The sequence below is a fragment of the Coregonus clupeaformis genome, chromosome 1 (genome assembly GCF_020615455.1).
Source record: "Coregonus clupeaformis isolate EN_2021a chromosome 1, ASM2061545v1, whole genome shotgun sequence".
Lineage (NCBI taxonomy): Eukaryota > Metazoa > Chordata > Actinopteri > Salmoniformes > Salmonidae > Coregonus > Coregonus clupeaformis.
The window spans coordinates 388,770-400,741 of NC_059192.1; the positions used below are offsets into that span (position 1 = coordinate 388,770).

At 43.7% G+C, this 11,972-nt stretch overlaps 1 protein-coding gene across 1 annotated transcript in view; it reads left to right on the plus strand.

The window, feature by feature from the left end:
- LOC121568369 (stromal cell-derived factor 1) overlaps nt 1-11,311 on the plus strand; it is a 33,012-nt gene extending 21,701 nt beyond the window's left edge. The window contains exon 4 of the mRNA XM_041878918.2: nt 10,021-11,311. Coding sequence (XP_041734852.1) covers nt 10,021-10,048 — 28 coding nt within the window. The 3' untranslated portion in view covers nt 10,049-11,311. The remainder of the gene's footprint in view (nt 1-10,020) is intronic.
- The last annotated feature ends 661 nt before the right edge of the window (nt 11,312-11,972 follow it).

Genomic DNA, 11,972 nt, shown 5'->3' on the forward strand with positions numbered 1-11,972 from the left:
TATGCATGCGTGTGTAACTCCCAATTTTCACGGACGTCTGCCAGTGACATTCGTAGGCCTAGACTACATGATTCAGGGGAAAGTCAGAGTTGTGTGCAAATATGAAATTATTAGGATTGGGCTCTCAGCCACAGACTGCTCTACAAAAACAGTAATACATTTACATTTACATTTAACTAAATCAGATGGACTAGTCACATTCAGGATCGCCTGAACACAGATGTGTTTTTTGCACCCTAAAATAAACATTATCATCCGCACAAAATGGACAGTTGTTGTGTTTTGGGAACATATCGTTTGTGATGTCCCCACAATGTTCCCACCAGACTGTTCCCACAACCTAATGAAACATTCTGGGAACCTTTTAAAGAACGTTCTTGCAACGTCAGGCGAATGTTTTATACAAACATTGTATAATCACCAGCACAACTGGACAGTTTTTGTGTTATGAGAACATTTGCTGTAACCTAACGAATGTTCTGGGAACTTTCACAGAACCAATTTTGGTTTGCTGGGTACCTACTGTAAAATATGGTACTGGATAATGAAAACAGGGGTATCAATAATTTTGTTAAACAAAATCTCTTTCTCTGAGCAATTGTATTTGTATAAAATAATATTATTTCCCTTTTTTTTTTAGCATGCACTATGTAAGGGATAATCAACAAGGGGCTATGCGTTCTCTGGAAAATAATGAACGATGTGGAAGGTGTGTTCCACGACGCACTAGCTGCATTATTTACCAGAGATCGTATAGAGCCCTGAGTTGATTGTCCCTTTTATACCATGGCAATAATTTAACACATTTGCATCTAGAAATGTGTTCATTTGCCGGTAGAAATGTGTTCAACATCCACAGAAGTAGCTAGCAAGTTTACTAGATAGCTACAGTAGTTGCCGTGATAACCAAACAGCTAACCAAACCATCAGTCCTAGCTAGCTATTATGAAAATATATATTTTTTTACTTTTGCTTTCAAAAGCAGCTTAAATAAAACATGTAAGAATGAACTATAGCCATTGAATTCTACCGTGCTGATATGCCGTGCGTTATAGGGAAATAATGCACACTCTAGAATGCCCTTCAAGCCAATCAGAAATGAATATTGAACAATGCCATGGTATACAAGTCTCCCGAGTGGCGCAGTGGTCTAAGGCACTGCATCGCAGTGCTAGCTGTGCCACTAGAGATCCTGGTTCGAATCCAGGCTCTGTCGTAGCCGGCCGCGAACGGGAGACCCTTGGGGCGGCGCACAATTGGCCCAGCGTCGTCCAGGGTAGGGGAGGGAATGGCCGGCAGGGATGTAGCTCAATTGGTAGAGCATGGCATTTGCAACGCCAGGGATGTGGGTTTGATTCCCACGGGGGGCCAGTATGAAAAAAGAATAATGTATGCACTCACTAACTGTAAGTCGCTCTGGATAAGAGTGTCTGCTAAATGACAAAAAATGTTTTAAAAAAATGTAAATAAAGCTCAGCATTTGAATTATTTATTTTATACATTCATTTTTGCTCTTTATCAAGGGTGTCAATCATTTCGGACCCCACTGTATATGTTTTCTTCCTCTGTAGGAGTTAAGAGAGGAATGCTAACTTGAGATGCACCCACATAATTCAAACTTAGCACAAACTTTGCTCTGACATCAGTGCATGAATTACGCAAAAGGTCAAGTTCGTCACGCATGTTCGCAGTTATTCACATACCATCTATGTTGTAAATATAGCTACCTGATATCTATGTTATGTATATGTGTTCTCGACTTTGCCTTCCTTTACTTTGAACTCGGTTGACTGTATCATCGGGAATACATGTTCTTAACTTCCGACGCACCCACGTAATTCAAATTTACTTAATAAACTCTAACTTTAGTCTCCAACTGACATCAGTGCACAATTAACACTGACGTTTAAGTTACTCATGCATATCTCAATCTGTTTGCGGTCATTCAAATACCAAACATTCTTATATGTTATGAATATAGCTACCTGATATCTAAACACTTAGATGGATAGACAGGATAGTTACAGGGACATGCCAGTACATGACTGGGGTCTCGGTGGGGTATGATGACAGCTAGAAGAATGGTTTATGGTGCTCTCACTGACTAGGACATCTTGAGATACAGTGTCAGGGTCAGTCTCTGGCCATGTCCAAATACCCATAGTAGCGTACTACATACTTAAACTTCATACTATGTACTCATCGTCGCATACTATTTAGCACATACCGTTTAGTAAAAAGTATGCAGTATGCCAAGGCCACAATGTAGTAGCGGTTCCTGACTGGCTGAGTAGGTGGGGCAGAGCCGAGTACGGGTGGAGTTTTCCAAATTCAACAGACATGCATCGCATTAACCAGCCTGATAATAGCTCATTCCTAATTTGATTAATTTCTCTAAACTCTGAATAGAATAGAATGGAGTTATAGGCCTACTCAGGCTGGTTATAGGCAGACTATCACATTCAACCTATACCATAGCCTATCTATCCTATTTAAAAAGGACTGAAGATAGAAACAGATCATTTGGTTAAATTTCAGCATATTTATTAGTGAAACCAAAGCGCTGTAAAATATAAATTACATAAAATAGTCTAGGACACACACCAAAACTTTTCAAACGTTCAAATCAAAAGGCTATTGCACAGAAAAACATGGACAGTCAGGTGCATCGTAAATAGTTGTTTTGCGTTATTCGTTGATTTTGCTAGCACATCCCCATATCTAATTGATCAGATGTTGTCGAAGTCAAAAAGAGTATGATATCCGGGCATTTAAAGTACCGGTATACTCGATTTTTGAAATGTCGCATAATATTTAACTTTTTCACATATTCAAATGGCCTACTATTTAGGACGCAAGTATGGTTATTTGGACACGGGCTCTCTCTCTCTCTCTCTCTCTCTCTCTCTCTCTGTCTCTCTGTCTCTCTCTCTCTCTCTCTCTCTCTCTCTCTCTCTCTGTCTCTCTGTCTCTCTGTTGTCTCTCTGTCTCTCTGTCTCTCTGTCTCTCTGTCTCTCTGTGTCTCTGTGTCTCTCTGTCTCTCTGTCTCTCTCCTCTCTGTCTCTGTCTCTGTCTCTCTCTCTCTGTCTCTGTCTCTCTGTCTCTGTGTGTGTGCTTGTTTGTGAGGGGGGAGGGGAGTATACGTGTCTAGAGGTAGACCAGTGTATAACAGCTAGAATAACAATTTGTTGTACTCTAACTAGGACATCTCTAGATTACTGGATGTAGGGCAGAGGCTGTCAAACTTTTTGTGTCCGGGTACCCCTTTTGTGTTAGCAAATTCATCAGGGACCACCTCATAATCAGAAAACAACTTGATTGTGATAAAAATAGCCTACAATAAGTTTTGCTATGACATCTGCAGTTCATGGCTGGACGAACCAAGTCTCGGGCTAATTTCTTGCAATTCTATACATTTTGTAATGGGGCAGAGATATTTTTGTTGTTGCAGCTTTAAAGCTAATATCCTGCAATTCTACACATTTTGCCATGAGGCAGAGAGAACTTAGCAGTTTAAAGCTTAAATTACAGTGCATTTATGTTTAAAAAAAAAAGTAGAATAGTATTGAGTTGAAAAATGTATAATTGGTGGAACTGTGGATAACAATATCCCTGTGAGCCTCCCAGGCCCATGTTGCCCAGGGTTTTACTGTACATTGTAGATTAATACTATTACATTTTATTGTATTAAACATTTTAAACTTATTCCATCTATTCCTTGGCCAAAAGTAGTTAAATCTGTTGTTAGTAATATTAATAAAAAATATTTTTGGCTAAAAATAATTAAGAATAATTAAATATATACACTACCAGTCAAAGGTTTGGACACACCAACTAATTCAAGGGTTTTTCTTTATTGTTACTATTTGTTACATTGTAGAATAATAGTGAAGACATTGGTAAAACCCTAGGCAGTATGAAAAAGTATGCACTCACTAACTGTAAGTCGCTCTGGGTAAGAGCGTCTGCTAAATGACTAAAATGTACAAAATAAAAAATTTAAAACTATGAAATAACACAAATGGAATCATGTAGTAACCAAAAAAAGTGTTAAACAAATCCAAATATATTTTATATTTGAGATTCTTCAAATAGCCACCCTTTGCCTTGATGACAGCTTTGCACACTCTAGGCATTCTCTCAACCAGCTTCATGAGGTAGTCACCTGGAATGCATTTCAATTAACAGGTGTGCCTTCTTAAAAGTTAATTTGTGGCATTTCTTTTCCTTCTTAATGAGTCGGAGCCAATCAGTTGTGTTGTGACAAGGTAGGGGGGAGTATACAGAAGATAGCCCTATTTGGTAAAAGACCAAGTCCATATTATGGCAAGAACAGCTCAAATAAGCAAAGAGAAACGACTGTCCATCATTACCTTAAGACATGAAGGTCAGTCAATCCGGAACATTTCAAGAAATTTGAAAGTCTCTTGAAGTGCAGTCGCAAAAACCAGCACTATGATGAAACTGGTTCTCATGAGGACCACCACAGGAATGGAAGACCCAGAGTTACCTCTGCTACAGAGGATAAGTTCATTAGAGTTACCGGTCTCAGAAATTGCAGCCCAAATAAATGCTTCAGAGTTCAAGTCACAGACACATCTCAACATCAACTGTTCTGAGGGGACTGTGTGAATCAGGCCTTCATGGTCAAATTGCTGCAAAGAAATCCCTACTAACGGACACCAATAATAAGAAGAGACCTGCTTGGGCCAAGAAACACGAGCAATGGACATTCGACCGGTGGAAATGTGAACTTTGGTCTGGAGTCCAAATTGGAGATTTTTGGTTCCAACCGCCGTGTCTTTGTGAGACGCGTCGTGGGTGTATGGATTATCTCTGCATGTGTAGTTCCCACCGTAAAGCATGGAGGAGGAGGTGTTATGGTGTGAGGGTGCTTTGAGGGTGACACTGTCTGTGATTTTTTTAGAATTCAAGGCACACTTAACCAGCATGGCTACCACAGCATTCTGCAGCGATACGCCATCCCATCTGGTTTGGGCTTAGTGGGACTATCATCTGTTTTTCAACAGGACAATGACCCAACACACCTCCAGACAGTGTAAGGGCTATTTTACCAAGAAGGAGAGTGATGGAGTGCTGCATCAGATGACCTTGCCTCCACAATCCCCCGACCTCAACCCAATTGAGATGGTTTGAGATGAGTCGGACGGCAGAGTGAAGGAAAAGCAACCAACAAGTGCTCAGCATATGTGGGAACTCCTTCAAAACTGTTGGAAAAGCATTCCAGGTGAAGCTGGTTGGGAGAATTCCAGGAGTGTGTAAAGCTGTCATCAAGGCAAAGGGTGGCTATATGAATAATCTCAAATATAAAATATATTTGGACTTCTTTAACACCTTTTTGGTTACTACATGATTCCATATGTGTTATTTCATAGTTTTGATATCTTCACTATTATTCTACAATGTAGAAAATAGTAAAAATAAAGAAAAACCCTGGAATTAGTAGGTGTGTCCAAACAATTGACTGATACTGTATACATATTTTTTTTTACAGGGCCTTCAGAAAGTATTCATACCCCTTGACTTATTCCACAAGCCTGAATTCAAAATGTATTAAATAAAATAATAATGACAATGTGAAAACATGTTTTTAGAAATATATGTTCAAATTTATTGAAAATGAAATACAGAAATATATCATTTAAATAAGTATTCACACCTCTGAGTCAATACATGTTAGAATCAACTTCGGCAGCGATTACAGCTGTGAGTCTTTTTGGGTAAGTCTCTAAGAGTTTTGCACACCTGGATTGTACAATATTTGAACATTATTATTTTTAAAATTCTTCAAGCTCTGTGAAGTTGTTTTTTGATCATTGTTAGACAGCCATTTTCAAGTCTTGCCATAGGTTTTCAAGCCGATTTAAGTCAAAACTTTAACTAGGCCGCTCAGGAACATTCAATGTCATCTTGGTAATCAACTCCAGTGTATATTTGGTTTTGTGTTTTAGGTTATTGTCCTGCTGAAAGGTAAATGTCTCCCAGTGTCTGTTGGAAATCAGACTGAACCAGATTTTCCTCTAGGATTTTGCTTGTGATTAGCTCTATTTAGTTAATTTTTACCCCCCCCCCAAAAAAAAATAAAAAACTCCCTAGTCCTTGCTGATGACAAGCATACCCATCCCATAATGCAGCCACCACCATGTTTGAAAATATGAAGAGTGCTACTCAGTGATGTGTTGGATTTTTCCCAAACATAACGCTTTGTATTCAGGACGTAAAGTTAATTTCTTTGCCACATTTTATTTGCAGATTTACTTTAGTGCCTTGTTGCAAACAGGATGCATGTTTTGGAATATTTTTTATTCTGTACAGGCTTCCTTCTTTTCACTCTGTCATTTAGGTTAGTAATGTGGAGTAACTACTATGTTGTTGATCCATCCTCAGTTTTCTCCTATCACAGCCATTAAACTCTGTAACTGATTTAAAGGTTTCCTTCCTCTCCGGCAACTGAGTTAGGAAGGACGCCTGTGTCTTTGTGTCACGTTCGTTTAAGGACGGGTTAGACCAAGGCGCAGCGTGAAATGCGTATATGTTTATTTAAATGATAAACACACGACAAACCAACGAAACGTGAAGTCCTAAGGCTGAACACTAAACAAGCCTCCACACGGAACAAGATCCCACAACTAATGCATGCCAACAGGCTGCCTAAGTATGATCCCCAATCAGAGACAATGAGCGACAGCTGTCTCTGATTGGGAATCACACCCGGCCAAACACAGAACTACAACACTTAAACATAGAAAACACAACATAGAACACCACACCCTGACTCAACATATAAGTTGACAGTACCCCCGGATCTGGCTCCGGGCGTGACGACCACATACTCTCCGCCTCCCTATTGCACCCCTGGTCTGGTCTGTACCTCAGCGCGCTGCTTCCCCTCTCCTTCCTCCCACGATACTCCAAGCCCTGTCTGGACCCTGGTGTGGAGACCCCGAACCTGGAGAGGGGCTGACGTCTGGGTCTGGACTGGAGCCGCTGACCGGAGCTGGACCAGGCACTGGTGGAGAGGACTGCTCTGGCTCCGGAGTGGAGCCGCTGACCGGAGCTGGACTTGACCCCGGCGGAACGGACTGCTCTGGCTCCGGTGTGGAGCAGCTGACCGGAGCTGGATCAGGCACCGCACCGGTGGAGCAGACTTCTCTGGCTCCGGAGTGGAGCAGCTGGAATGGGCGCACGGGCCATGCCGGACTGGACACACGCACCACTGGTCTGGTGCGAGGCACGGGCCGGACCGGACTAGGAACACGCACCACTGACTTGGTGCGAGGAGCAGGAACGGGCCGGGCGGACTGGCGACACGCACCACTGGCTTGGTGCGAGGAGCAGGAACGGGCCTGGCCGGACTGGCAACACGCACCACTGGCTTGGTGCGAGGAGCAGGAACGGGCCGGGCCGGACTGGCGACACGCACCACTGGCTTGGTGCGAGGAGCAGGAACGGGCCTGGCCGGACTGGCGACACGCACCACTGGCTTGGTGCGAGGAGCAGGAACGGGCCGGGCCGGACTGGTGACACGCACCACTGGCTTGGTGCGAGGAGCAGGAACGGGCCGGACTGGCGACACGCACCACTGGCTTGGTGCGAGGAGCAGGAATGGGCCGGGCCGGACTGGGGACACGCACCACTGGCTTGGTGCGAGGAGCAGGTACGGGGCGTACCGGGCTGGCGACACGCACCACAGGTCTGGTGCGAGGAGCAGGAACGAGCCGGGCCGGACTGGGGACACGCACCACTGGCTTGGTGCGGGGAGCAGGAACGGGCCGGGCCGGACTGGGGACACGCAACACTGGCTTGGTGCGGGGAGCAGGAACGGGCCGGACCGGACTGGGAAGGTGCACTGGTGACACAGTGCGTATCGCCGCATACCTGGGTTCCTTTATTAACCCCTGCTCCTGATGCTGCCTAACCAGCTCCTCTCTCCGTGCCTCTACTTCCTCCTTTTCCCTACGGGCCTCCTGCAGTGCCTCCTCTTGAATGGATCTCTCCCGCTCTATTCTAGCTATAAGACCCCGTAATGTGGTGGCCTCCTCTCTTACCCTGCAGATCCGATCCCTCTCTCTCGGCACTTCTCCTCCAGTGAGGACTCCTCCGGGAGCCCCCACGAGTTAGGGAACAGAAACTCATCGTCGTCGTCATCCTCCGACTCCTCAGTATAATACTGTTCCCACTCTTCTTCCCATGGTCGTAGGGACTCAATCTGGAAACCCACCGGGTGCAGTGGTCGGGGCTCTTCTCTCTCGCTCCCCGACCACCCCTTTAGCCCCCCCCAAAATGTTATTGGGGCTGCTTCTCGGGCTTCCTCCTCGGCCGGCTTCTGTGTTGCCGTTGCTCCTCTCCTGCCTGGGTTTCCTTCTTCGCCCAGGGTCCTTTTCCCGCAAATATCTCCCAAGACCAAATCTTCCCCACCTGTGTCCAGGGTGTTTGCTCCTGGGCACGCTGCTTGGTCCGTGTTTGGTGGGATCTTCTGTCACGTTCGTTTAAGGACGGGTCAGACCAAGGCGCAGCGTGAAATGCGTACAAACCAACGAAACGTGAAGTCCTAAGGCTGAACATTAAACAAGCCTCCACATGGAACAAGATCCCACAACTAATGCATGCCAACAGGCTGCCTAAGTATGATCACCAATCAGAGACAACGAGCGACAGCTGTCTCTGATTGGGAATCACACCTGGCCAAACACAGAACTACAACACCTAGACTGAAACATGGAAAACACAACATAGAACACCACACCCTGACTCAACATATAAGAGTCCCCTGAGTCAGGACGTGACACTTTGTAGTGACTGGCGGTATTGATACACCACCCAAAGTGTAATTAATAACTTCACCATACTCAAAGGGATATTCAATGTCTGCTTTTTTTATGTTCACCCATCTACCAATAGGTGCCCTTCTTTGCGAGGCATTGGAAAACCTCCCTGGTCTTTGTGGTTGAATCAGTGTTTGAAATTCACTGCTCGACTGAGGGACCTTACAGATAATTGTATGTGTGGGGTACAGAGATGAGGTAGTCATTCAAAAATCATGTTAAAGAAGATTATTGCACACAGTCAGTTCATGCAACTTATTATGTGACTTGTTAAGCACATTTTTTCTCGTGAATTTCAAAATATGCTGAAGACACTATCTTCACACATATTTTAGATAAATGTATTTTGAATTATTTTATTTATTTCTGTATAGACAGGAGTAATTATATAATTTTGGCAAATTTATTTCAATTTACTTTAGGCCACATTGACTAATGTTACAGAATCTTGTCCTATGCTTAGTTGATATTTTCAAATCCTTGAGAATGCCCTCGTTCGAGAAGAATCGGATCACTAAAAACTGGATTAACTCTCCAGCTGTTTCTCTGTTGTGTGGGTAGAGAAAAGAGGAATGACCAGAGGTTAGATAGGCTCTTCTCTCCCATGCTGCTGGTGCCGGGTGTGTTCTTGGCCAAGTGTGAGGAGCTACTAAGGTGCGGGTACAGCAGCCAGAGTGACGTATATGTCCAGAAAATCTGTAGTCATTCTATAGAGTTAACTGGCTACAGAGAGAGAGATTGAACTGGGTCCTGAGAGAGAGACTTAAGAGGGATCATCATTGTGTTGAATGTGTTCTGCACCATTAGTCTAAAGGACCACTGTTACTAACAGCTACAACTGTCTGGAGAGAATACAGAGAGAATTAATACATGAACACACACACACACACACACACACACACACACACACACACACACACACACACAGGAGAGTTTGGCTGTGGAACGCAGCAGTAGTTATCACAGGGGAGGTTTGGCAGAGAGAGACAGTACCTTCCTGGTTCTCCTCAGTATAACTCTGGGAGGCATACTCAAGCTAAAATAAATAGCCATTAATCTAAATACAGTGGTGCAACAGTGAAGTGGTTGACCTGAACTCTCAGGGAGGAAACGGGGAAAAATCGATGGCTATGTTAACTTTCTAATATACATACTCTGTTTTGTTCTGTTTCAGGATGAAGAAATCCAAGCAGACCAACTAGATAGCCTGCAGGAAGACCTACCAACAGATATGTAACGTGAGACGTGTAGCTTGTAATATGTAACATGTACTCTTCTGGCACGCATGCTGATCAGCACTTATCCTGTCCATCGTGGAACCATCCAACCCACGGCTTTTCAAAACCACCACCTCTGTTACCTATGTTACCATCACCACCAGCACCCCTTATAGACTCTACCCCTGTTAGCACGAAGTGCAATTATATCTGTGTGCGTGTATGTTTTGATCAATTATGTATATACCTTTTTTTATTATCCTATTTCATCAGTAAAGAGCAATTTTTTTGTTGCTGTTTTGGCCACCGGCTTCTCTGTCATTTAGGAGTTAGGACTGGGCTTAAAGTAGGTATGGATGGGGCTGAGATGGGGAGCAGAAGGAAAGGGAGAGCTGGTGAGAGAGGGAGGATTCATGACAGGATTCAAGCCTCACAATCCAACTCTATCAGCTTGTCTTGGGGAGTGTACAAGGTTCAACAGTTCATTCTGGGAAAGATCCAAGAGGCATGGGAGTGTTCACACGTGCATGGCAGAGCCACTAGAACATACTATGGCTCAATCCCAATAACCCCCCTTAGGTGGGGGAGTGGCACTCAAAAACGGAGCAACTATTGGTAGGGAGAGCTATAAAAACACTTGGGAATGGGACATCGCTACATCACTTGCGCACATCAGAAACTGCCAACGGACACCACGCAATTCATTGACGATGAACCTTGTGTTTTTCACAATGCCTGTACTGGCTGCAGTAATAACTTTCCTTATATTTCTCATGCAACAAATATGTACTTAACATATGAGCAACAAATGAGAACAGCAGAACAACAATGTGCCCGTAATGTACCCATCCTCTGGCTGTGGCTCAATATGGAGTAGTACAGAAGCATGACTTTCATTCCAAAGAAGTTTAACAGTCACATTTCCTTCAGAGTCATTACCAGTGAAGGCACTGTAGCTACAACAATTCAAATCACTGTTCTGAACTAATATTTATACCAAATGTTTTCAGGGTCCATAAACAGATCGGCTACATAGCTACACATCCATAGCATACAGGTCTTTTTACCCTCCACTACACAATAAGCAAGAAAATAGTTAGCTACCGCTACGCAGGGGTTGGAACCAAACTTATTTTCCAATTGCTTCGTTCTGGACCACCATTTCTTTTGATTCGTTCCACTGTTCCGACCAGCAAAATAAAGTTCTGGACCGGTTCGAACCAAAATAAAATACCGGTTTATATTGTTCCTTTCTGTTCCTTTTTTAACCTGTGAAATCATAAAAAAACAAACATTTAATCAATCAATCAATCAATCAAATGTATTTATAAAGCCCTTTTTACATCAGCAGATGTCACAGTGCTTACAGTATACAGAAACCCAGCCTAAAACCCCAAACAGCAAGCAATGCAGATGTAGAAGCACGGTGGCTAGGAAAAACTCCCTAGAAAGGCAGGAACCTAGGAAGAAACCTAGTGAGGAACCAGGATCTGAAGGGTGGCCAGTCCTCTTCTGGCTGTGCCGGGTGGAGATTATATGAGTACATGGCCATTAAGGCCAGATTGTTCTTCAAGATGTTCAAACGTTCAAAGATGACCAGCAGGGTCAAATAATAATAATTTCGATAATTAAATTGATTCCCCAATCAGTGCTGCTAGAGCAGGTAAGCTAGTTGTTTACATGCGTGATGGACAGACAAGTGTAGCCTATGGTGCAAGATATGACTGAAATTTTGCAGGTGGGGAGAGAGGGTTGAGGAGGAGGCTTGAAGCGCTGGGCATCTTGTTATGACATCATAATCTCCACAGAATTATGCCTAGAAGGAGCGATTTCTATGGAGGGAACTTTGAATGTCCTTTGCGCTAGCTAGCTAACAAGCTTGAGCTAGCTAGCTAGCTAGCAAGCTTGT